The sequence below is a fragment of the Rhipicephalus sanguineus genome, chromosome 11, assembly GCF_013339695.2.
Source record: "Rhipicephalus sanguineus isolate Rsan-2018 chromosome 11, BIME_Rsan_1.4, whole genome shotgun sequence".
Lineage (NCBI taxonomy): Eukaryota > Metazoa > Arthropoda > Arachnida > Ixodida > Ixodidae > Rhipicephalus > Rhipicephalus sanguineus.
This window is the reverse complement of record NC_051186.1, coordinates 101,016,888-101,044,560: the sequence shown is the minus strand read 5'-3', so window position 1 is coordinate 101,044,560 and position 27,673 is coordinate 101,016,888. Positions and strand designations below refer to the sequence as shown.

Here is a 27,673-nt window from a genome sequence, read left to right as displayed (position 1 = left end):
CTGTGTTCGCCGCAACGGAATGATTGTCGACGTCTCCAGGACGTGGCTGCTTGCAAGTCCGACACGACCATTTCATCGTGCTTCCCGGCGCCTGTGTTCGTCGCAACGGTACGAGTGAGTGGTCGACGACTTCGCAAGCATTGCTTCACAAGAGTGCCGTACCGTGTCTAGACATTTGCATAGAAGGACGTGCTTGGTATTTCGCCAAGGCTTAAACAGCACCCTCAATAGGACAGTGGTGTTAAGTTTCTGTGTGTTGTGTCTCGTGTTTATGTCTGGCAATTGTGATCCATCAAAAATGGTAAAGTAACTTTCTATGTCTACTGTTTCGACTCTGCAAGTCTGAGTTCCTGGGCCCACGAACCCTCACAGTCGCCGACAAAGTTTGACCAGTGACTCACTTGCATCCTTCGTCGAACTCTTGCCCGGACTCGTGCAGGTGTGGGCCTTTTTTATAGGGTATGAAGTCGTCACCGCAAGCCCTCAGCGTCTCCACCTTGCAGCCGGGCTTCAGGCTCAGCTCGCATTTGCCTATTTGATTAGAAGGGTGAAACGCTGTTTAGTGACCGAGGGTACCGTGAGGGCCCAAATGGCTGAAGTTTCAGTCAGCTATGACCACATAAAAAAAGAGGCAATGACGCTACAGAAGAAGCCTAAGGTAAATTCGTATGTTTCATTTGAATATTGCAGACCCTACTGTAACGTTCCGGAAGCCATTTCAATAATTCCATATATTTCCGTATGGAATGTATATGATTCCCGCATATTTTCCATATGTTTTTCAAATATTTCCGTAAAATTCTTACGAAAACATACGGAATGATTGGAATGGCATACGAAACGTTTCAGTAGGGGAAGAAAGGGAAAATGAAAGTGGCCGAGGAGCGAACATACGGCGGGTGGCATTCGAACCCAGATCTCCCGCAATATGTTTACGCCGCATGCTTTACAATTAAGCTACCGCGGCGGACGCACTCCCATCGAATTACCTGAATCTTACAGTATATTCGCAGGATTTCCCATCAGGGCAAGACCTCGGAGACATACCACAGAATAATGGCAATGAGTGATTCACTAATACCCGTAACACGCAGGTCTTCTCAATATCCATGATCACATTGACTTCTATGCGAAAGGCATCGGCACTTCGTTGCACCTGCCACAGGAGTAACTCCTTTTTGTAAGGATAAAAAAGCATTCCAACTACTTTACGTGTATAAAGAAGTAGTCTCATGCTTAAAAGCACAATGTATACAAACACTGCCGCGGTACTTCGCAATCAATGTGACAATTTATTGATTCCAACTTTGTCTCTCTCAGTCAGTAGGCGCTTGAGCAGCGTCATAATAGATGTCCCCTCTGTTTTATTTAGTCAGCAGATTCTACCTGCCATACAGGTTTGCTGACGCCAGGTGCATGCGCTCTGTCACATAGCAATAGATCCGCAAGTGGTGCCTTGGGCGACCAATAACAATATGTTATGATTTATGGTTCACTATGCTCTCTTTTGCTTCAGTGTGATGCACAATATTTCCGCGTTGCATCACTTTCAATTTACATTTTTCTTTCTTTATTTTTTACTTTATTCTTTATTCAAGAATTACCCCGCATTTCCCTTGGGCGTTACAGCGGGAGGGAGGGGGGGGGGGCTTTACAACAGAGATACAAATAATTCTTCATTTGCACAACATACTTGTTTTTCAGAAAGCTTGTTCCAGGCTACTACACACTTCGGAAAAAAGAATGAGCGAACGTGCACGTCCTCGGCCGGTATTCACGGATGTTGAGTTCGTGATCGTTACGTCTAGAAAGATAAAATGTGTCTTTAAGTAAGTAGCCTTGGTTATGCCTACTTTTTAGTTATATATTTGAAAAAAACAGTTTCAGCCTTAACTTCCGTAGGCGCGAAGACAACAACTCCCAGTTCAATTCTTGTTTCATCATCGTGACATTGTCTGTTCTACGGTACCTGTCCAGGACGTACCTGGACGCTCTTTTTTGAATGCTTTCGATCTGAGAAGTGAGATTGGCTTCCGATGGATCCCATTGTAGGCAGGCATACTCTAACATTGGTCTTACACATGTGGTAAACGCATTCCGTTTTAATTCAATCTCGCGACATATTAGAATTCGTGGAACAAAGTTCAGCGCCCGTCCAGCCTTACCAACTATCTCAATAATATGCGCATTCCATGAACAATCAGCAGAAAACACGACGCCTAAGTACTTAGAAACATCAACTGTGGTAACCAACTCCTTATTTATACAGTAGTTATTTATCAGTGGTTTTTGCTTTTTAGTGAAACACATATGGATGCACTTTTTGGCGTTTAGACACATGTTGCACTGTTTACACCAGTCATGTATTCTATTCAAGTCTCCCTGAAGTGCTGTCGCGTCCTGATCACAAGATATATTTCGGTACACCACGCAATCTTCTCCAAATAGTTGTAAGGTAGACGTAATACCCAAATTTATGTCATTAATATATATAAAAAATAATACAGGTTCCAATACAGAGCTCTGGGACTCCTGAGGTGACTTTTACGTAACTAGATTTTTTTCCATTAACAACAACACACTGGCTGCGCTCCGATAAGAAATTATCAATCCATTTGATAACATCACTATGTATACCTATTTTCTGAGGTTTGTAAGCAAGAAGTGAGTGGGTAAGCGTGTCGAAAGTCTTTCAAAAATCTAAAAACAAACGATTTATCTGGCCCTCAGCATCAATTTCACACCCTAAATCGTGATAAAATTCTACAAGTTGTGTAGTGCAGGACAAGCCCTTACGAAAGCCATGCTGTTCTTTAATTAGGATATTGTTCTCTGCGAGGGGATTTATTATAGCTGAGTATAATATGTGTTCCATCAATTTGCATATAATACGTGTCAGGGAAACGGGCCTATAATTTTGGACATCTTTTCTCGAACCACTTTTATAAATTGGCACAACGTGCGCTTTCTTCCAGTCGTAAGGCAGTTCACTGGCGCAGAGCGACTGCGTAAAGATGGGTGGTTTGGCAAAAATATAAAATTTGCATGCTATAGCATTTGCACATGGATATTTGTATGCCAATGTCACTGAAACAAAAATAAAACACTCGCTCCGCTTATGGGTAGTAACTATGCTTTGGTGTAGAAGACATTGCTCCCTATTTCCTCTATAAACGCCAGCTGAAGGAAGTAGAAGGTGTTCAAGACGAAACTAACGGAGCGAAAGCTAGACAAACAATATTGATAGAAAAAAGTGACTGGTAAAAAAGTGCGGAAACCTACATACATGAGTAATAAATTGCTAACAACACATCAATGCGTGTAACGGGCAGCCGCACACGGAACGGTAGCCTCCCTGTTTTACACCCTCCCCTTAACAGTGAATTACACCGCGCACGCTACCCAGCATTTGATGAGAAGCTGAAATGCATCTCGCGGACTCTACGAAAAAACTTAAGAGGGCTCCTATGGAATACACGTGCGTGCAGATTAACTCACCCACAACTCTCACACAGTTCTGTGCAGTTATTAGTCTTTTGTTGTAGCGTCACTTTCCATTGCAGAAATTGTGGCAATCATCCAAAAGCTACATCTCACGCGATGATTATCGATGCGAGGGAAACAGAAAAACAAGCGTAAGCATACGTGTACTCAACAGTCGCGCTGGATTGTTGGCGCTATTCCATGTTAAAAACCATGAAAATAAGAAAGCTGCCGGCGCGACGTAAGCGCGTTTAATGGTAAACACAGGAATGTTATCACCCATCCAGCCTAATTTTTAATGAGAATCAATAAGAATATTCAAAAATATTCCTCGCTATGAGAATCAATTATTGTTAAGTCTTCATTAGTGTGCGCGAAAGAGGACTTCCATCTATAAGTGGGCATACTTTTACTGGGAATTTCTCCGCACCGCAACAGCTTCTGCTTCTAAATCATGTGAATTCGGAGAAGATGATGATGCTGGCACGATAATATTACGACGGCCTACTTGATGACCGCAAGGATGAAAGAAGGATGATTGTTCAAGGGGCTCGTTTCATTGTTAGACACAACCAAATGAGATCAACAGGAAGTGAAGCCAAGAAAAGCATAGGAGACATTATTTGTACTTTTTAACGGTAGTATTGCAATTACAGCACAAATTGAAATGATTCAAAGTGGACGAAAGAAACATGGCTGATCCCTCTGTCATAGGAATCGGTATAACACGAAAGTGAAACGCGTCGTCACAGGCGCAGTTGAGCGTTTGTTGTGCCTTCTTTCGCTCCAAGCGCGAAAGACTGAATGCTACAGCAACAAATTGTAATGTCACGCGAAGAACGGCAAGCATCTCGAAACTTGCAACGCGCTGCTCAAGTAAAAACGGTGTACGGAACATACACAAGATGAGCACGAACTGCCACAGTTGTAACTTATTTCTCTTGTGAGCAGCGCGCTCCTTTCGCAAAAGCGGCGGCTGCAGTGAGCGAAGTGACCCTAGTGCTCTCAACGCAAACTTGCAGTGAGAGCACAAGACGTACAAACCACCGTCATCACGAGATAAGCCCTGGCACGAGCGACCATGCCCGTTAAAGGCGCGCGCTCATCCGCGTGGGGCGACGACCTTTAAAGCTCGCTCTTCGAGCCCTTCACGCCATCTCGCTAGTGATAACGAAAACACGCTGATGTACCCCCGATCTCGGAGTACCGGCCCCGGCAAATGTTGTAAATAAATAGCTTGCCGTTAGCATGCCAAGGAACGTGCCGTCTGTGGCCGAATCGTTTCGCGACCTGCGCTGCGGAGCGAGGGGTCGTAAGTTCGACTCCCGGTGAGAGAACTTTTTCTGTTTCTTTTCTTTGCCAACTGCATTAACAACGTCATATCCGTGACGGAAATACGTCAGTGGAGCCGTAGTGGATCCCGGCATAAAACACTTTCGTGTTAACAATTAAAATCTGTTCCACGGCTGTGAAATCTGAGTAAACGGTGGAGCTGGCAAGCAAGCGCCACCACCTGGCGAACATTGACCGAGTTCTTTCTTCAGCTGCTTATTCTTCTTTCGTTCATCTTTCTTTCGTTTTCTCTTTCAACACCTTCCTTCTTCTTTCTTTCATGTTTCTTTCTTTCTTTATGTCTTTTTATACTGTCCTCACTTTTCGTTCCCGCCCCTTGCTATGCTATACTGTATATGGTTGGGCAATGGTATACCCTCTCACCTCCTCCTTTTTCCCCCTCCTACTCCCCTTAACATCAGTCCTCCTCATCCTCTCTTCCCTTTCTCATCCCATCCCTAAACTACGCTACACAAGGCTTTACACTCTGCCCTCCTCATTACGTTCCTCCTGACATCCGTATCACTGCTCCTCTCTCACTCCGTTTTTCCACGCCCTTGCTATACATTACTACGTAAGGCTATGCTATGCTAGGAGCAGCTTTGGACATATATTCTGCCTGCGGCACATAAAATATGCTATGCAAGAATATACCACGCTTTACCCTCTCCACTCCTCCTTTCCACCTTCTTCAGCTTCACATCGCTCCTGATAACCCTCAGTTACCTTTCTCACCCTCCTGCTATACTATGCTACGCATGGCTAAGCTACCGCTAGCAGCAGCTTGTCACATACGCGCTTTCTGTGGCGCATACCCACCGAGTTTTCGGTCTACGACACCGGCCTCACTGAGATCTCAAACAGCTCCGCTTTTAAAAGCACGCCTATTTTTACCCGCAGAAATAGCCAGTAAAGTTGACGGGGAACGCCCACCGTCGTAGCTCATTTGGTAGAGCATCGGACGCCTAGTGCGGAGGCTATGTCTTCGCTTCCCACCGACGGCAACGATGTCTCTTGATTCGTCCACTTAAATTCATTTCCATGTATGCCGTAATTACTACACTACACGTACCGCTATTGAAAAACGGTGACATGGAGAGAGAGAGAGAGAAACAGCAGAGGAAGGCAGGGAGGTTAACCAGAAGTTTGTATCCGGTATGCTACCCTGAACTGGGGTTGCGGATTAGGGGGCTGAAAGCCAGAGAGAGAAAATAAATAATAAGGAAAAAAACAATCACAACCACACACACACATACGAGAGCGTTCCGCTCAGAGGCGTTCTGACAGGCCAGTGCTACGCAGGAAGGCTAGTAGTGCTTGTAAAGCCTTCTTCTGCGACGTTATGTCCAGGCGATGGCGTAGTAGTCTTTCTTCTGATAGAGGCTGGTCGTCTAACTTGTTGAAAGGATGGTAAAGTGGTTGTCTCTGTGCGCTATACTCCGGAAAATCATACAGAACGCGTTGAATTATTTCTTCGTCGCCGCAGTGTTCACAGGCGGTGGTGTCGGCCATCCCTGTGCGAAATGCATACGCATGGGTAAACGCGACGCCCAGCCATAATCTACACAGAACGATAGCGTCACCTCGGTGAAGTCTTGATGGGAGTCGAAGGCTTAACGTGGGATCAAAGGAGTGTAGTCGTGCATGCATGAAATGTGGCTCACGGTGACATGAGGAAACCCCGGTGCTGGCTAAGGGACAACCCCGATAACATGACATCATGACGGTAAGGCAAAATGGAATGTCGACCACAATGTCACGACAGTTTTTATTATTTATTTATTTTCATCTATCTCGAATTTCCCCTCACGGACAACGCTGATTTTTCGCCCGCAACCGATGATGATGACACCGACACTGGAATTTCTGCGAAACGAGCTTTTGCATGCTATCGCGTTAATGGGATAATGACGCTGGAGTGATGGCGATTGTATATAGACCATAACATGATGACAACGGTACAAAAATGTTTTGATCCGCCATGACGCTGCGCGGCTAAGCCAGATCTCGTGGGACCAAATTTCCGCTGCAGCAGGCACGTTTCGATAGTGTGAAACGAAACAAAATCATATTAATCATATTAAAACCCTACTACTAAGCAATATTTAAAAGCCGCCACCCTTCCTCCTTAACGGCTTGCCTCACAATGATATCGTAGTTTCGGTGCATTCCATACCAAAACTTAACTTTATAACCATTTTGTAAATAACGGCAGTGACTCAATGACAACGGTTTAAGCTGGAATCGAGAGGACGGTATAGCGAGAACAGTGTGGGCTACGTCAGCATGGCGAAACTGGCATTAGGATACTAAAATATTGACACCGGCATGAAAAAACCAGCGAGATAATAATGGCACTGCAAGGCTGGAATGACGTCAGCTGTACAGGTATAAAAGTGTGAAGCGGGATCCCGACAGTGGAGTGCCACCAAAGGAATGCCGGCAATGGCATGTCGACTGTGCAACCTTGCGACAGTGGTTCTCAAGTGGAGTTCCGCGGAGCAGTGTTAGGGGCTCCGCGACGCCATCACCCGCGAAAAAAACAAAGCTTTTGGGGGCGAGTTGTGACTTATTACCACCTTCAGGTCCTGCTCCAAGAACTGCAACAACATTCTCAACAAGATCGCCTCGGCCACCCCAACGCTTCAGTTAAAGACTAAGCCTGCTGCATCATGCAGCCTCACCCCGCCCCCTTTCCCCGGTGCGTCACAGCAAGGGGCCCGCAATCACTTCGACTAGTCCACACCACTGCTCTACGACATTGAATGCCTGCGAATATCTGCGGTGGAACGAGCACACCAGCGTGAGGATGGTGGATCAACGTTTATTGACGATTGTTAAATAGCGACTACTCTTTGACTGCGACCACTCCACTGCGGCGTCTTAAAAAAAAAGACCGAGAGAGAAGTAACTCATCTGGCACAAAATTGGACTAAAACTCCTAAGGAGAGGGCAGGCGCGCTCTGTTCGCAACCATTAGAATTGTAATGTAAACGTGATTTGAAAAGGCACTTTCCCATTCTGGGCTGAAGATACAGTTGAAAGTGGAAAAAAATGTGAAAAAAGGAATGTTTGAATCATTCATGATCACTACTTCTTGCGCAAAATTTTTTTCTAAGACGGCGGACGAAACAGACGAAACAGCGGATCAGCGCACGCGAGAGATTGTGGAGGCAGCCAAAATGCAAAGGGAGGGCAGCAACTGCGTGAGCATGACGTCAGTGTCATTGACACAGAAGGAAACGGCTTTCTTGGTAGGGTCACTACATTTTGGGGGAGTGAGTAGCTAATGCGCGCTGACACACTGCACACCTGTGGCATTGGTGTTTGTTGTTTTGTTTTGTCATAGTCATATTTGTATATATTTAGGGCACATGTTAATAATAAATTCAGTTGGAAGTTTGCGCCTGTCCGTGTCTGTTTCGTCCCTCATCTTAGAAAAAAATTTTGCGCAAGAAGTAGTGATCATGGAGTACCAACTAGCTCGAACCCACACCTTGTAAACATTCACTTTCGTTGCGCCGAGCCAACCAGGAGGTAAGAGGATTAAAGGCACTGCGACCAATGCGGTTGCTGCTCAGGCAGAGCGTACTTGATGTTCCCACACTGATGATGGTTTTCAGCGAAACAGGTTAATGTCGCAATTCAAGATCCTTGTCCCAGATTGAGCCACGCTCCTCCGTTCATATTTATTGCGGAGAGTGTGAGTGCAAGGTCCGCTCATGCGATCACCGCTGGGGAGCCGAACGAGTGCCTCCGAAGCACAGCCGAACGGCATATATCGAAACGAGATCAACATTGCACTCTTAAGAAGAAAGAATCTGCTTGTGTAAAAAATACCAGACCTGCGCGGAAAACACAGTGCAGTCACCGCGAAAACTGGAAGAACGGCATTTCTATAGAGCCCGCTGTTAACCTCTCTTGTGCCTTTTACAAGTACACTTGCAGGGCATCCACTACTGCATAAACATCATAATGTTTGTGAAGTAGGGAAGCACTCACGCACTCACTATCCCATCCTGTATGTCTTTTGCTCTCATTTCATTTTTTTTTCTCATTTAGCGCAACAGTGGTTACGGACATCGGCGGCGGCGGCGGACCACTAAGTCACCAATATCGGCTGTTGTTGTGATCTCGTAACAGCTTTCGCTGTAACAGCGAGATGTGCATACACCACACCAGCATTGGTCGCTATCGCCAAACCGTAGCCTATGTGAATCGATATTCCTGCAAACATTTGCATCGCGTGAGATACCTGGTACTGATGCAAATAGTCTTTTTCGTTTTAATTTCAATTGGTCCATGATGTATTCCTTGTTGTCCTTAACATTACAAAATTATATATTTACGTGATCTCCTAAATACATATCAGCAGTCGCATTAGAAAGGAACCGCGGATTGACTACAACGTGTCACATTGCAAAATGGTTCATCTAAAGAAGCATATTTCATGAATCGAGTTTGTTTACGAATAATTTTGCCGGTACAGCATCACTCCGAGGAAGGGACAAATGTTGACCCATAAATTACTGGTCAACGTTTTCGATGCTCATTTCGATGAAAGCTCACCTAAAACTCCTTGTACTAAGTGAACTTCTCACTAAAGTGCCGATGGCACTTTAGCGTCTTTGATTTAAAGGCAACAGCACACCACACAGAGTAAGTTTTTCTCAAAAATAATGTAAGGGACCACATAAAATGAGAGCTCCAGTCCTCGGTTACTGGTCACCGTTCATTTGAGTTCCTGATTTCAAAAGATAAGAAAACTCCCTGACAATATTTATTCATTTATTTGCTTACTTAATAGATACTGTGGACACTAACTCCATGCAGGGTTGATAAAATGCAACATGAGTTCAAAAAGAAACAGCACGACATTGCTGTAACTTAAACAATGCAATATTAGACAATTCAAGTGCAAAAGTAAAACAATACAATGTTTACAGTGGACATCGAACACGTTTACGTCTGTATTCAGCTTTCGGAAGGAAAGACGTTGGGAGGATCTAAGAGCCTTAATCTTATGCAAAAGCCAGCAATTACACCAAAAATTACGACAGGGTAACGTTTCTGAGTACTTTCCTTATCGTATAGCTGCACTATACGTTCTGGTAAAGTTTGGTCCCGGTGCTTCGGATGGTTGCTGCGCGCGAGTGGTGTGGATAACGGGAGTGTTTTCACGCGAATTATCATATGCATGTTTTGACCGTTACCTGATATGTCGAACCACATGTTCAGAAAGCCCGATAGCAGAAGTACGTTATTTCACCGCCGTTCGAGAGCTTTCTCAGTCATTCTGCAAGCATCAACCAACGTAAACTTACGTGTAATGCGTCCGCGCGAGCTACCGAGCTACCCCAGGCAAATTCTTTTTTATTTTACCCTTCTTATCGACGCACTTCAAGTCATGGAATTATGACGTGTAGGTTTATCTTAGCTCAGTAACGATGTAACCCGAAGAGTGCGACGTTGTTATACAGAGAACGACGAGTTAAACTGTAAAGTTTTTTGGGTTTTACATCCTAATAATGCGCTACAATTAAGAGTCGGGATGCAGGGATGGATCCAAACTTTATCGAAAGACCCTAGGTGCGTGAATCAGCGTGCAGCGGGCCGCTTCCACCTTGGAGCAGTCAGGCCAATCTGAGGGCCCGCGATGCCGTATTCGGAAACTCCGAATAAATCTCTAACTCCTGTTCTCCAACATGCACAGCTAGCGTCCAAAATTTAGGAACCATGAGGCACAGAAAACAGCTGAATATTGCCGCTCCATCGGCATCCAGCCTTGAATTTGGATTTCTGACCCGAACCAAAACACGCGAACAGCATGTACTGTGCAGTTCTACTGAATACAGTAACACATTGCTGGGAAATTCTAAGTTTTCTCAGACCCAATCCTATTTAAACTTTTGATACCCACTGTACCCAAATCTAAGTGATAGGGTGTCCATGCAGTTCGGCCTCATCAAAACGCAGCCACCGCAGCCGGGAATCGAACCCACGTGCTCGACCTTAGCAGCGCGACAACGTACCTGCTAAGTTACCACGACGGTTTAGCCTGCAAGATTAGGAGTAGCGCATAACAGAACTGAATATAAATATTAGTCATCGTCTTCTATAATAAAATTTACGATTTATATTCGGTCGAAACGTGTTCTAATGAAGCACAACCTTCCCATAACTTAGGGAACAAAGCGCTGCATGCTGTACAAATACGCAAGAATAAAATCATCAATTTTTCAAAATATAACCCAACTCACCAAGCAGTGGTACCGCGAACAAGACGAGTAGGGTAAAGCCTAAACTGGCTGCCATTGCGAATGTGCCCCGTGCGAAATACCCTTACATCCAACTCGAACTGAAGAGCACACTGACGCATGAGAGCGCTATTTATTGTGTACTTTCGATTAAGTACGAAAAGAGGGGAAAGAAAGCGCGAAAGTAACCTCAAGTTGAAGGCCGTGACGGGGTGCAAGGGTCCGCGTCAGTGTACCCTTCGCCACGGCTGCCGTGAGGCTGCTCCGGGCAAATTTGGTTTTCACAGCCTTTCCACCTTAACGGGCGCACGAGAGGAATGACTACGAGGGCAAGGTAAGCACGCTGTGGAACTGGTTTCTATCACTCGTTAATTCTACGGTGAACGTGCCTGCCAAGGGGCCGTGCGAGTGTTGCCGCTATCGCGTGATTGGCGTCGGATATTGCTTCCAATAAGTATTGACAAACGGAACGCCATCATTCGACACAATGTTACATGTTCGGACGCCCTGCTCAAACCTCCTTTGTGTCGCTTTATTTCACCTATGGACAGCCACCCTCTCGCGTCGAACGCGCTTAAGTGTTTTGGCTGCTCATCGGTGGATGTTGCAGCATTGAAGTCGTGCTTCTGATTCGAGACAAACAAGAGCTGGCTTCAGTAGGCATTTTATTAACGGAGATTGCGAAACAAGAGCGTTTGCCGGGATACATGCGCCGTGTCGATAAGCGACCTCGAAACGAGCAAGCCGATTGTTCAAGTGAGATAACTTTGTTTATTGTGAAAGCAGGTTAGAAATTTACCTTTATTTACCTCTTATACGTCTCATCTTACCATCCTTCGAGGCGATATGGAATTACGTAAGACGTATTCCGAGAAGATCTTGTTTTCAACCACTGCCTGCGTTGCATTAGTATGTCTACGGCGTTGCACAAGTGCGGACATTATCATTAACAAACACCCTGGAATGAAGACCTTGAATTCTAATTAAGATGCAGTGCTGGTGTCTTGCCTTTTTTTTCTAAGGAGGTTCCTGTAGACGGCTGACGCCCTTTTACACGTAAGCCCCGAATAACGACGGTAAATGCAGCAGTCAGGCGCTGTGATGGAATCAGCAACGTTTTTGCAGCGGGTGTGTTAATCTTCTTGTTTAACCGCGCGGGTCCTACACAGAACACGGGCGGACATGCGTCACAGGAATTGGGCTAGCCCCACTACCGAGTACAAGCATTTATGGTCGCCACAATAATGCGTTTCTGGTGGGAAATTGAAGTGGTGGTATGATGAGTGATGTGATGTAGAGGAGGAGGAGGGGAAGAAGGATGGGAGAGGGCAAAGCATACCTTAGCCTCGTATGGTATATTATACTAAGGGGGTGTAAGAGGGACGTAAGGATGAGGAGGAGGGGAGAGGGTAAAGCCTTACATAGCCATGCAGAACATAGCATAGCAAGGGGGTGGGAAAGAGAAGTGAAGGTGAGGTGGAATGATGTGAGAAGGAGGGAAAGGACAAAAGTAGAGGGTGAAGCATGGGCATGGGCATGTTGACAGAGAGATGTAGCAAGCGGGTGGTAAACAGATGTGAATGTGAAGAGGAACGATATGATGAGCGGAGGGTGTAAAGTATAGCGTACTCTTGCACAGTATAGTATACACTCTAAGCCAAAAATGGAAAAAACGAGAGTAACTGCAGGTTTTAGTCCTAAAGACCAACTGTTACTCCCCAAAAAGACCAACTGGAACAAGATGGCTGACATGGCTCAAGTTGGGGGAGTAAGCGTTTAGGGTTAGGTTGGAAGGGAGCAACAGAAGGACGAACGGCAACAGTTTCTCTCGGCGCGCAACCGCTGCTCTCCTGCAGGACGCACCCAGTATAGGTCGATGCATGGGCCACATTTTCTTGCGGGCTGGCATAAGGAAACTAGTTTTTGTAAACTGAACAGAGAGATACGCACGCTAATAGGGACATTTGGCTTGTACGTAAAATTTTTAATGTTACCATGTTACCGGAACACATGTTTTAGAAAGGTTTTACCTCCCCGTACGTAAACGGATACCTTTACGTTTGAATAAACCATGAAATGTTGATGATAACGGCATTTAAATATTTAATTTATATAAGATTGTATAACCGCTGCAGAAATATCTCGAGGGGTTTTTAGCGTAGAATACCGGGTTATCCGACGATGGTGTCGCCATCTTGTGACGCTTCGTGCAACCATAGTCGTGGACACGTTTGTTTTCGCCTAGTGTTTTAGAGGGAAAAAAATTATTGAAAAGGTAACTCATTCGTAATAATGCCGCGGCAAGGCATTTACACCAGAAGTGGAACGCACGATGTTTCTGAAATAACAATTTTTTGCTTGTCTGCTTCATCTTGTTCCCGCTAGATGGCGTATCCAGCCTGTCGGGGTATTTATGTCAAGGCTTCTCACGTTTTTACCGCTTCGGTATTCTAATTCTAGGTCACTCTAGTACTCTAGCCGCTGAAACAAAGTGATCGCAATTACCGCTCGCACTTCGGCTTATTTTTACTCGGCGGCTGGAGCCTCGGCAAAGCGGGTATCGCGAGTAGCCGCGAACGAATGTGGATTTTCGAGATAGGGCCGTAAACGTAAAGCCAATCCGGAGAGTAGTTCACGTTCCGTAAAGGCCCGCGTATGCACAGATTCGTTCCGGCAACTCGTAACACGGTAACGTAAAGCTAAAAGCCCACAATACAAGCTAAAATCGCCCAATAAAAGGCATGGTTGCACTAGAACGCCAGCACCTGAAGCTGTTGTCGTCGCAAGTCAAATGGCGTGTTTGCGTATAACATTTGGCATAAATATATAGCCTGAGAGTGTGGCAATAAAATGCGAAGCTTCGCGAGACTCCGTGTATACTTTGCGACAAACAAGCGATTGAGAGAAGTACACAGTTGATAGACTTTACATTTGCGGTTTTATGCTGACAACGAGACTGACAGCGAGCTAACGCCGCTGCCTCCCCTACCCCTTCATCTCTGCCTTGTCACTGGCTGATTTTGGCGGGAGGACAGTTATCGCAATCGGGTCCGGTAGTTTGAATTTGTGTTTAATCTCAGAGCAAACGGACGTTATCAGCTCGGGCGGTGTTGTCTTTTCAAAGGGGAGGCGACTCTTCCGCAAAAAATAATATTATTAATATTGATATTATTAATAACAATGATAATAAAGAAGAAGAAAACACACCTCCGGGCAAAAAAGAAAAAAACTGGCCTTTTAGCTAGCGCAAAGGGAGCACGGCAAAGCCTGTGTTTTCGCGAGAGACTCATTGCCTTGACGTTTTCAGATGTATACATTATTACCTTCTATTCTCTTTCGAACATCACCACTGCTTCTGCACGCCTATACTCATTTCACTAACATGTCAGAACGCGCAACGACCCGTCGGTACCTACAACCCCGTTTCCTTTCAGACAGCGCCGTAGCGTTTGGTGGCGCAGTGGTTAGCGTGCGCGCATGGTGATTAAGTGGTCGCGAGTTCGAATCCTGTGTGTTTGTTGCAAATTTTCTGAAATTTCTTTCTGAACGAGATGTCTGTGTATCATTTGTACATGCAAACAAATATGTGTATAAACCTCAATGTGCTCTAGAAGTCGATCAAAAACGAATTTTTTTTTCGGCCCAAGAAGAAACTAAGGAGTAACTGGAAGGAGTATCCGTTGCTCCCTTGAGGAGCATCAGAAAGGAGTAACAGTTGGTCCTCAAGGAGAGCAACGGTTCGTCCCCTTGCCGTTGCTCCTTTTAGGAGAGTAATGGGAGTGGCAAAGCACTTGCTCCCTCAAAGGAGGAACCCCTATACCCCCGTTGCTCTCTTTTGGCTTAGAGTGTAGGAAGGGGTGAAAACTGAAGTAAGGGCGAGAAGGGGGGAAAGGAGGACGGGAATGCCACCAACTCCGCTGTTTCTTCAGTCCTCACACCAATTGTGCGTGGCTGCCTCAGTTCTTTTAGAGCGAAAGCTGTTATGAGATCACAACAAGGGCCGCTTTTGGCGCCGTAGTTGTCCGCCGCCGCCGCCGGGGTGCGTAATCACTATCGCTCGGAATAAGAAAAAAAAAACGAAATAAAAAATTTCCAGGATAGAAAGAGGTTTGAACCTGGGCCCTCTGCGTGGGAGCCCAGTATTCTACCTCAGAGCCATGCCGGTGCTTGAAAGTGCTCTGCAAAAGGACCCTATGCAGGTTTCATGTCGGGAAGGAACCACATTAACATATGTATTGTAACGTGGTAGAAGAGTAAAATAACAACCAAGCGTCACACAACGCGATTTCGGTAACCAGGCGTCACACAATACGAATTGCACAACGAGTGGGTTGTTGAATGCTTCCAACCCATTACAAAAGGCTCAGCCATAATTCTTCATCGTCATCAGCCGTCGCATCAAGAAACTGCACATAATGCCTAACAGATGGTAGCTCGCTTCTCCGCAGAATGACGAGTAATGCCGTGGTGGGTGCTTCACAAGTTCACAAAAATTATGATTTGTCGCGTAGTGGGTACGTTGCTAGTGTACTTGTATTAGTAGCCACAAGAGAGTTTATAACGGGGTCTAGAAATGCCGCTCTTAGAGCTTTCGCTGTGTTTGTGCTGCGCTTTCCGTGCAAGCCTGGCGTTTTTTTTTTCTCAGCGCACGAAGTTATAGCTGCATAAGGATGTCTTACTGAACCGCGATCATCTCAAAAGCGTTATTTTTGTTCTTTCAACGGGAGTTCGTGCAGTTTTCAAGAAGTTTCGGAGAAGCAATGCAAAGCTAGCATCTAAAATACGTGAAAAAGTTTTGCTTAAAAACTAGTGCTACATTGAACAGTGGTGTGGAGTACTTGACTCGCTTCTACTACAGCATTCTGCGAATTTCCGAGAAAATGCGTGGAGCTGCTTAATGTACACTTTGCATCCAGACAAACAAAATTACCCTGAGCGATGTAACCTTAACCACATTCATTCCGTCATCGCGATTCAGTCGCCGTCTTCATGTAGAGTCGTCGTTAAATCATTGTCATGAGTGGGTAGCGTATGGCATAGTCGTTGAAGTGAGTTGGGCAAGCCAGTTTCCAGTCAAAATTGTGCCAGCGTAATCGCTTTCACCACACCTCTCCGCGAAGCACAATCACTTTGCTACGACGTTTTCCACATGACTTGGCTTTCCAATGTATCTTTTATTACCTTTTGAAGAGCGAAGCTGTTCAAGCTAGACGTAATTTGCGCAGCCTATCAGAAAGCTATCGTCATCATGAACGGGTATGTGCCACAGAAAGTGAGCAATTCGCTCTACTCTCCTAGGATTCACTAAGCATGGAGAAGGAAAGAAGTAGCCCAAGAAATGACTATCATCGCGGGTATTACAGCATTGAACACGTTCCTCTGATTCGAGTCACACAAGAGCTGGCTTTAGTAGGCATTTTATTAACGGCGATTAAGAAACAAGGGCTTTTGCAGGGATACACGTGCCGTGTCGATAAGTGACCTCGAAACAAGCAAGTCGACCGTTCAGGCGAGATAACTTTGTGTGTTGTGAAAGCATGTTAGAAATTTACCTTGTAGCGAAGATTATTGGAACTCTGAAGTGGGTCGTCCTCTCCGGCCCCTTCTAGTGGGTTGCCCTCTTCGGACAGAGCGCAGCTCGCGCAGAGTCGGCCCCGCCTTGACTGTCGCTGTCGTTCATCTTCGCCGAGTGTCCGCCAATAAACATCTCTATAACCTTTATTTATCCCTTACACGTCTCATCTTAGCCCCCCTTCGAGGCGATATGGAATTACGAAATATTTGCATTTTTGTCCACGTGCCGTTTCCTTATATTCTGTCTCGTTTCGGAAATAAACTTCAGTTGTAAGTCAGCGCTTGTCTGCGTTTCTTCCTGGTCCCTCGTCCTTTTTTGCGCTGTTAGTAACAATATGGATGACCAACTTGCCCAACGAATCGCTCTCTCAAGTTATATTTCTAGTCCACCGGGCTCTATTTCATGTTTAACTTCGCATTCTTCAGTGTTAATAAGCTTACTAGCCTTCGCTGTGTGTCGCGCCCGCACCCTAGGGTTCTGTCTGCGCACGAGAACGTTGCCACGGGACGTCGAACTACTGTTTGGAAATTTCCCCCCGTCTGTCGGACATGGAAGGCGTATGTGCAAGATTCTGCGGTCAAAATGGTCACGACAAGCCCGCATGTACAGAGGCTGCCCCTACACCCAAGTGGTCTCCGAAGGGTTATGACCCAGGGCAAGAAGAAGACACCAGGAGCTCTCGCGCTTGGCGGACCAAACTCTCGAATTCCTCTGGCGGAGCACAATCGTTCACCTTCGGGCCGGCCTTCCGGCCAAGCAGAAAAACTCAGGAGCTGGTGTGCATATGTGCGACAGTGTAACCTTGCCGAGTAAAATACGGCAACTTCTGGACCTCGGGCCGAAGTTCGCAGTGCAGCCTACGTACTCTGCGCCCGAGATGGTATGTTTTGTCAGGTAAGTGTCGCGTTGTGCTCCAGACGATGAACTCGAACGGTGTGTATCTGAGGGTATAGATATCTTGGAACGGTGCAAGCCTCCCCGCTCTGGATTGCCCCTTGGAAGTGTCACCAAGTTTTTTTTAGGTAAATTCCCTATGTCTGATGTCAGCGGATAAAGAAGGTGGTTTTTGTGTCTTCCAAGAGCCACCTTTACCGCGAAGGCTTCGGAGGCCGTAAAATCCAATTTCTGTGAAATGAATGATGTTGACCTGTCAAAAGTGAAATTCGAAGCAAAGAAATTACGTGAAAACATGGATATACCAAAACTGCGAAAGTGTATAAGTACTTCGAAAAAATGTAGCCTGTCCATGTTTTTCACAGTTAAGACGCACAAAGATGATTGGCCTTTTCGCGTCATTGTTACTTGTTTTTGGGCTTGATTTTACAGGATCAACTTCAGTTAATCGGTTTTGATGACCCTTTTTACCTAAAGAAGTCAGAGCAGGTTTTCTAAAAGAAAACCATCACAGGTCCCTTAAATATTTTTCAGTCGATGTTAAAGATATGTACTATTCCCCTCCCCACGACTTGATTTTAGAATGTCTCCAGAGGCAAATTGATCAGTGTGGAGCAGTTCCCTTTGAAAACAAGGCAGGTGTTAGCGTAAGTGGCTTTCTGGAGATGCTTCTATTCTACTTACGTTCTACGTTTGTTGCTTGGAATGAAAAACTTTTTCTTCAAAGAACGGGCATCTGTATCGGGGCATGTATTGCTCCAGCGCTTAGTAACCTGGTCATGGCGCAGCGTGATAAGAATATTTTGGAGCATGTACCGTCTCTTTGTGTGCGCATTTTCCGCTACGTGGATGATTTCTTGGTATTCCTTGAATGTGATGAGAAGGCGTTTGATCAAAGCGTAGGGGCTATTTTAGACATTTTCCAAAAGTGCTTGGACCCCTTGGACATTACGCATGAAAAGCCAGAAGATGGGAACGTGCGGTTCTTTGACATCGCTCTGCATAGCCACCCTAACCATACCTCCTGGAGCTATGAACCGCGTGCTTGGAAGCCACTGTTGCCTTACCAGTCGGCACATTCCAAATTAGTGAAACGAGGCATTGTTAAGATGTGCATCAAGAATGCTCTAGAGAAGTCATGCGTGCATGCCCTTCATAGTTCGTTCACGCAGCAAGTGGACCGGGTTATCCAAGCGGGTTATCCAAGGCATTTGGTCGTTTCGGTGGCTGAGGCTATACTAAAAAGTTAAAAGTCTCACCATAACCTCGGTGAGCGGGGATGTGGTACTTCTGAGTGTACCAAAATGAAGACGGCCGTTGTGCCTTATGTCCACGGTGTTTCCCAAGGTCTAACAGAGATAGCCAAACGCGTTCATGTTCGCGTGGCATTTAGTGCCCCCCAGAAGCTTTCCAGGTAGGCTGAAAAAAACACTTCCCTAGAAAAGAAGGCACCTGGTTGCCAGGTGAAGCACCGGAACCGTTACACGGAATGTTTAGAGGGCGGGATCTATAGCATCCCGCTAACGTGCGGAAAAGAGTACGTCGGTCAAACCTGCCGATGCGTGAACGACCGGTTGCGCGAACATAGCAACAATGTTCGGCAAATGAACAGTGGGCACTTAGCCCTTCATTGCAGCACGTGTGACTCTGCTGAGTGTAAACCCCTATTCGAGAGGTGCCGTGCGGTGGGGCGATCTGCTTCTAAATTAACGCGGGAAATAATTGAGGCTGCAGAAATCGCGAAACTTGGCGATAAGTGCGTGAGTGTCCGGTCCATTGCCTTGATGGAAAAAGTTCGGTACATATCCCGTGCGCATGACCACCGCAAGTGATGTGGGCTGATAACACTGTTTTGTGTTTTTTTTTGCAAATAAGTGCTTTGCAATCTTTTTTTTCCACGTGCCATTTCCTTATATTCTGTCTCGTTTCGAAAATAAACTTCAGTTGTAAGTCAGCGCTTGTCTGTGTTTCTTCCTGGTCCCTCGTCCCTTTTCGCGCTGTTAGTAACATTATGGATCACCAACTTGCCCAACGAATCGCTCTCTGAAGATCTTGAATTCTAATTAAGATGGAGTGCTAATGTTTTGCCTCTTTTTCTAAGCAAGTTCCAGAAGACGGCTGACGCCCTTTTCACGCAAGCCCGGAATTACGACGGCAAATGCTGCAGTTACCCACTGTAAGGGAATCAGCAAAGTTTTTACAGCGGGTGTGTTAAGCTTCTTCTTTAACCGCGCGGATCCTGTACAAAACTCGGGCGGATTTGCGCCACAGAAATTAGGCTAGCCCCAATACCGAGTACAAGCATTTATGGCCACCACAATAATGGTATTCTGGTAGAAAGGGGAAGTGACAGTAGGATGAGCGATGTGAGGGTGAGGAGGAGGATGGAAAGGCTGATGGGAGAGGGTAAAGCATAGCTTAGCCTTGTATGGTATAGTATTGCAAGTGGGTGTAAGAGGGTCGTCAGGATGAGGGGGAAGGCAGAGGGTAAAGCATTACATAGCCATGCAGTGTATAGTACAACAAGGGGGTGGGAAATGGAAGTGAAGGTGAGGTGGAATGATGTGCAGGAGGGAAAGGACAAGAGCAGAGCGTGAATCGCAGCATAGTCATGTATAGTACAGAGCAGCAAGCGTGTGGGAAGGAGAAGTGAGGGTGAAGAGGAAAGATATGAGGAGCGGAGGGTGTAAAGCATAGCATAATGGCATTACGCCCAACTTGAACAGCCCGCTTTAAAATGATGAAAGTGACGTGGATTGTAGAAGAGGATGTGTACTGATATTTCGGAAGTGTATTCTAGCAGTTGCATAACAGAGAAGCAAGAGCATATTTCTCGGCGTCCTTCGTTACCTGTGCACTGGTGAAAGCAGGACCATTGTCCGAAACTATTATGTGAGGGAGGCCGTGATGGGCGAAGGCCATTCTCAAGGCGAAAATGGTCGCGTCTGCAGATGTAGAAGACACAGGGAAGACTTCTATTCATTTCGAGAAGGCGTCCACCATAACCAAGAATGTGAAGCCTAGACCAGGGTCGCGGTGGAAAAGGCCAGGGTATCTGCTGCACTGGCTGGGCAGCTCGATGTTGAGCCTAGCACGTAGTGCAGTTCTTCGCACTGTTTGCAATCTTATTCTCAATGCCTGGCCACCAGACATGGCTCCTGGCAATCATCTTGCTCTTCTTGATACCAGAGTGCTGGCATGGAGCACGCCAAGTACCTGGGCCAGCAATTTTTCTTTCGGAATCACGAATCTTGACCCCGATAGTAGACAGCCTTCATGGAGACTGAGTTCGGTACTTCTGGCATTGAAGGGGTTCCACTCTGGTCCCGCTGGGAGGCTTTCTCATTTCAACACAAATAGAACAACATGGCTCAATATTGGATCGTTATTTTTATTTATTTATTTATTGATGCCCTCAAGGCCAAAGGCACTACAGAGGGGAGTGTTCATAAACAATACAATACAGGAAAACAAAGTTCAAATGCAAGCGTTATGTTCCGTGGTTATACAAGCATATATAATGCGGCGAGCTTTTACTAAGAAAAAAATAACGAAGGTAGTACACAGGAAATGAACAAATTTTTGCTAGCCTTGGTATACAATGTTAGCTACGTTATTGCGGAAACAAGCGTTGTCCTCGATGCCGGCTGACGGACCCGGAAGGTGGTTCCACTCGACTGATGTGCGAGGAATGAAGGACTGTGAACCAAGTGTAGTCTGAAATGAAGGTACGCCTACTTTGTGAGAATGATCTAGCCTGTGTGAGATGAAGGATGGGAGAGAGATGATTTCATCGCGTACATTTGGGCAATGTTAAATTATTTAAGGAACAAACACAACCGGGAATGCTAGATTTGCTAAATTAAGCATGTTTTTCATGGTAGTAACACTTGTGGTACGATTGTAGTTAGTTAGAATGAAGTGGGCTGCATTGTTTTGAGTGAGTTCAAGAGCATTGATTAGGTTAGCAGAACAGGGGTCCCAAATGGCTGGTGCATATTCTAGTTTACTACGAACGAGCGTTTTGTATAATGTTAGTTTCAGAGAGGAAGGTGCGGTGGAAAAATTACGGCGCAGATAGCCCAACATGCTGTTAGCACTCTTGATAATGGTGCAGATATGAAGAGACCACGTTAGGGAAGAAGTGATGAATGCCAAGGTAGCGATATGACTCGACTTGTTCCAGTAAAGTGCTATTTAGGAAATATGTGCCAGGAAAACATGATGATGTGCGAGAAACACGTAGTACTTTACATTTGGGTGAATTAAGTTGCATTAGCCCTGAGATACACCATTCTGAGACTGATGTGAGATCCTTTTGTAGAATACAGACGTCGTTATTGTCATTTATTTCTCGAAAGATTACGCAGTCGTCAGCGAATAAGTGTATGTTAGAAGACACGCAACTGAGTAAGTCATTAATGTAAAGTAAGAACAAAAGATGGCATAATACGGATCCCTGAGGCACGCCAAAGTGGACAGGTCTTTGTGATGAAGTAGTATTGTTAGCAGTTACGAACTGGGAGCGTTTGCAAAGGAAGTATTCTAGCCAGGAAAAAAGATTAGAATCGAGGTTCAGTTTGCTTAGCTTAAGGAGTAGTAGTTTGTGGCATACTTTTTCGAAGGCTTTCGCGAAATCGAGGAAGACGCAGTCAATAGTGGAGCGGGGATCAAAAATGACATGAAGCTTATGTGTGAACGAGGCTGGTTGGGTTTCGCACGATAAGCCTTTACGGAAGCCGAGCTGTGTATTAGTAAGAAATGAATTCGTTTCTAGGAAGTTCGCAATGCCCGAGTATATTATGTGCTCTAATACCTTACATAGAATACTCGTTAAAGATATCGGCCGGTAATTGAGAGGCGAAGTTTTGCTACCTGATTTGTGAATGGGGACCACCTTCCCAGTCGTCCAGTCGGCAGGCAAAATAGCACAGTCAGTGGTCTGCTGAAAAATCTTAGAAAGCAGAATAGAACATTACGTTTTAGCACCTTTCAGAATTTTCGTGTTTATTAGGTCGACTCCGGGGCCAAAACATGGTTTCAGCGAGTCGATTATCTTCTCAATGCCATAAGGATCGATTATTAAAGGATCCATTGTGAGGTAGTCATAAGTGAGTGTTTGTGGAAGGGTGGCGGTGTTGGATCGGACAAAGTTGCTGCAAAAGGTGGAGTTTAATACATTTGGGCATTCTGCACCTGGAAAGACTAAACCGTTAGTGTCTATTAAGCTGATGATATCGGAATGACTAGGGTTCACGACTCGCCAAAACTTCTTGGGATCAGTGGCAAGAGTGTTAGGAAGAGTAATCTGAAGAAACTCTTTTTTTTGGCGTCTTTAAGCGCAGATACGCAGGTGTTGTTGACGTTGCGGTTGGCTTCCCATCTTTCGTTAGTACCAGATATTTCAGCGATGCGGTAAGAACGTTTTTTTCTGTTTGATAACCTTTTAAGGTATGAGTTATGCCATGGTGCTCTCGGGTGACATGAGATTTTTCGTAGCGGTATGTGCTTGTTCGTGAGTTCATTCAAATTATTAACAAAGAGTTTCCAATTAACGTCTACTGAACAGTCGTCGAAACCATCACAAAAAAATGAAGAAACTCAGCGAACTCCTCGTTTATGGCGTCGAAGTTGGCTTTCTTGTAGTCACGCACATGCTTCGGGATTACTTGAGCCGGTGCAGTAGAGGTGTTAATGTAAAATGAAAGCGATAAATGGTGACTGAGCCCGGGTAAATACACGATGTCTGAGGCAATGTCCGGTCGAGTGGTAAGCACTAGATCAAGAGTATTCGCAGTGGTTTCCGTAATTCTTGTCGGTTGTGATACTATTTGTGAGAAGGTAAAAGTGGAACAAAGATTTAAGAAATCGGTGCTTAGATCAGACAACGGACTTCGGACAGGGGGGTTGGAAGACCAAGATATGTTTGGAAAGTTAAAGTCACCAAGTAGAAAGATAGACGCTGTCGGGTGTCGTGTGTAGGCAGCGTTTATCGCATTGTGTAGGTTATCAATGAAGTTGGCAGAGAGGTTCGGAAGGCGGTAGCATACACCAAAAATTAGCTTTAGGTGCGCGAGTTCTACGCATGTCCAGATAATCTCAAGATCTGTTGTTATGGGAATAGCATATGACCGGAGAGTTTTGCAAACGGCTAGGAGTACGCCGCCACCTTGACGGGATGTCCGATTACAGCGATAGAAGGAAAACCGACAAAAATTTCAGTGTTACGTATATCAGAATGAAGCAAAAGTTTCGGTAAGCGCTGTGATACGTGCATTACACGTGTCGGCTACTGAATGAAATACATCTCGCTTGCTCATCATACTTCTTACGTTAGCAAGAAGTACAGATATGCGCTTGATAGTCGACGACTGTCCACGTCCCCTCACGCGGTGCTATGGAACGCTCGCGGTGTTCAGCGCACGAGGGGTGGCTGACCGCCGTGGGTTCTCCAGTCCTACCTCCGTAACTGAGCCGTTTACGAGAGTAATGCTGTTGTTTGAGTGATCGCACATGTAGCACTTATTACTAATGTATAATTTGTTGTAACGTAGCTGAAACTTGGTCCCCATTGTCGCGCTGGGCTGGCTTTTGGCAAATTCTGTTAGGTGTTTCCTTGCGGTACGGGTCGCTGGCGAGAAGTCTTCGGATATGAAAACGTCTTTAGCTTTAAGTTTAAATCGAGACGCTAGTATCCACGAACGATCTTTAAACGAGCAGAAACGAATGATCACCGGCCGGCCCCTCTGTGTAGAAAAGGTGCCTATGCGGTGTGCGCGCTCGATTTGCGGTTGAAGAAAGTCGTTGCCGAAAGCAGCTGAAAAAAACAGCAGTCACCTTTTGTTCAGTTCGTTCCCATGTTTCACGAGCGTCGGGTAAGCCTCTTAAAACTAGGTTGTTTCTTCGTGAGCGGTCTTCGAGGTCGTCTATACGAGCCTCTAATGCTTGTTGTTGTGAGGTTAGTTGCTGAACGGTGCACTGAGTTGAGGCGACGTCTTGTTCTATGCCTTCAAGTGATTTGCAACGGCTTTCAACTTGTTCCAAGTGCTTGAGAACATGGAGCAATTTAGTTTCAAGGGATTCTGGCTCGTGCTACAAAAGTTGGTGAGAGGAGTTGTGGATATACATCCTCCAGCATGAAGATCTCGGCAGGGCGAGGAAATGCAGTCCAGTCGTTAGGCAGCGGCAGTCTACTAAGCGCATAGGCATGCCCAAGCTCTTTTCCAGGTATGTAGACAAGTTTGTACTTGTAAGCGGAGAGCTTCAGAGCCAATCTGACTACTCCTGGCGAAGCTTGTACAGGAACAGTCTCGTTGGCACCCAGAAGTCCAAGAAGTGACTTGTGGTCAGTGTGTGCTTCAACGGTATGCCGCGCAAGTACTGTTGGATCCGATCCGCGCCAAACACCAAGGCCCGTGCTTCCTCGTCAAGTTGACTAAATTTTTGTTCCGGTTTTTGATAAACTTCTTGAAGCAAAACCAATTGGACGTTCTCAGCCATCGGCGTCTTTGTGCGCCAAAACTGCGCCTATAGCGTAAAGTTATGCATCGCAGCTGAGACACGCAGGCCTGTCAGGGCGGAAATGTACGAGAACTGCAGCTGAAGTCACCAGATGCTTTCAGGCAGTGAAAGTATCTTGCTGGTCCTTTCCGCACTGCCACTTCTTTCCATAACCAAAAAGCAAGTGCAACGGACGGAGAAGTGCAGAAAGGTTGGGCAAGAAACGCCGATAGAAACTGACGAGTCCCGAGAAGCTTTGAATTCCTTGACATCTCGTGGCACAGGAGCGTGCAGAATGGCAGACACCTTGTCCACGTTCGGGAGAGGCCTTCCATACTGATGATGGGCCCGAGATACTCAACTCGGGGTATGAAAAAGTGGCACTTCTCGTGTTTCAAGGTGATGCCAGATTCTTGACGTTCGCCTAGTACCGCACGGAGGTTGCGACAGTGCTCGGTATCATTCGCGCCAGTTCTGAGAATGTAGTCAAAATAGACCGCTACATGTGGCAGACAGCTGAGAAATGTTCTCCACCTCGCTTTGAAAAATAGCTGGGGCAGATGAGACCCCGAAAGCAACCCCATGTGCGTCGAAATCGTGACGTACTCTCTAGTAGCCTCATCCAGAACGACTTGCTGTTATGCGTCACGCAAGGCCAACTTTGTAAAATGCTCACCTCCAGCCAGCACAGTCCATAAGTCCTCAATCCTTGGAATGGGGTAGCGTTCCACCGTAGCGACTGGGTTAATGATGACACCAAAGTCCCCACAGATTCTGATGCACCCATCCCTTTTTGTCGCGGGAACAAGTGGAGCAGCCCACCTAGCTGTCTTCACCGGAACAATGATGGAATCTCTTATTAAACGCTGAATTTCTTGCATGACTCCTTCTGCCAAGGCATACGTCAGTGGGTGTAGCTTGAAGAACCGTGGTGGAGCATCTGAAGGTACAGGCGTTCCTAATGCATAATTAAGGCTAATTATTCATACCTAAGCTATCTAGGCGGCGCGAAGGTAAGTATAGATAAATGGTTGATGGCATCATGGCATCATCAAGCTAATCGGAGCATAATTAGGTCTAATTAAGGTATATGTCATTAGTATAATAATTAAAGTATCTGAATTCGAATTCCCATGAGCTCAGAGAATGCAACCTCAGGAATACACTAATTTCTCCTGATCGAGGGGAGTCTCATTAAGCTAAATTAAATCTTATTAGCATTAAGACTAATTATATTTGTTACTGATTATTGTGTGTGACATCAAAGCCCACCCGAGTTACTCGTGTTTGATGTTGCAGAATTATGGAAATTACGCCTAGTCAGGCCTAATTGAGACATCTGTTGCTGCGTAGGACGCTCTATGGACTAAGGGTGTTTAATATAGAGTGATTATTTACGTCAATTTATGCAGGACAAGCAGGCTGTAAAACTGCAGTTTTCTTTGGTCTGAAAACGTGCAAGAAAATATCGAGATTACGAAAATGGGAAACGTAGCACATAATGCGCCATCAAGAATAGGCAACGAGGGCTCGAGGACGCGCCTTCACTTTTAGCGCCAGCTTGCATCGACAAAACTGCTGTCTGCCGGTCGCTAGCGCGTAGGATTGCGTTTTATATCTGAGATGATTCCGATTGATAATTTAACCCCTGTACTATGGTGTTGCCGAGCCACAAAAAGAGGTGTAGGTTGAAGCCTTCATCCACATATGCTGCTGCAATTCTGTGTGGCCATTCTTTGCACGCTTAGCCCGACGCCCTACCTCCGTCATCACTTCAAGCGATGAGACCAGGCGATCACATTGACGCGCAATGCAAACGGCTCCTAAGTAGCAGACATTGAAAGTCGCATCAGAGTGGTGGTGCTTCATTTCGTCTCGCAGACAACGTGTTTTAGGCCTTCTAGGACGGTGCATTAAACGCACGACGGTGAGTCCGACAACTTGATCTTGTTCTTGAAGTAATGAGTGTAGGTGACGGTTAGTCTGATGCGGTGCAAGCGAATGCAGGCGATACGCAACAGAAAGACTATCTCTGAAGGCGGCTTTGCACCTTCAACAGGACTCGTGTTTAGAACTGCGGCACATTCTGGGCCCATGGCGAAGCAGCACCTGTGCGTTACGCGCAACGAAAGAGCTGCTGACTTTCTTGCGGGTCACAAGCCTGACCGAAACTTTGTAAACAGTGTAGTCTATGTATGTATGTGTGGTTGTCAGTGTATATATCATAATCATCACCCTGGAGCACCTGCAGTAGCATGTCAGGCGAATAGCCAGGCAAACATCTCCAGCTTTTCATTAAAACATTTCTCTCTCTCTCTCTTCATTTCGTCTTTGCAATGCCGCCATAGGTACCCTGGAGGAGCGAAGACTTATGGCGGGCTGTCGCTTCAGGGATGGTCGCAACGCACCATCTGCCGCTTGATGAACAGGTGGAGCGCCGCAGTTAGCAGACTTATCAGGACCTACCGCGACCGTGCAGGTACTTTTGCTGAAAGACAGCTCAGTGGACGTCCCAGAGCAACGAATAATCCAACTGATTCGCTCATCGTGGCCTGTGTAGTGGTCGATTCATTTATTGACGCCAATGAAATCCGCCGTGAACTTCAGTTGGACGTCTCCCCCAGCACAATTC

The 27,673-nt window shown here is 45.9% G+C and overlaps 1 protein-coding gene across 2 annotated transcripts in view; it reads right to left on the bottom strand.

Moving 5' to 3' along the window:
• LOC119375482 (uncharacterized) overlaps positions 1-11,187 on the bottom strand; it is a 99,676-nt gene extending 88,489 nt beyond the window's left edge. For both annotated transcript variants that reach the window (XR_007414333.1, XM_037645664.2), the window contains exons 1-2: positions 11,076-11,187; positions 402-531 (exon numbers count right to left, since the gene is read on the bottom strand). Coding sequence is in view for 1 of the 2 variants with exons in the window: in XM_037645664.2 (XP_037501592.1) it covers positions 402-531; positions 11,076-11,130 (185 nt within the window). In the remaining variant the exon portion in view is untranslated. The remainder of the gene's footprint in view (positions 1-401; positions 532-11,075) is intronic.
• Positions 11,188-27,673: the final 16,486 nt, after the last annotated feature.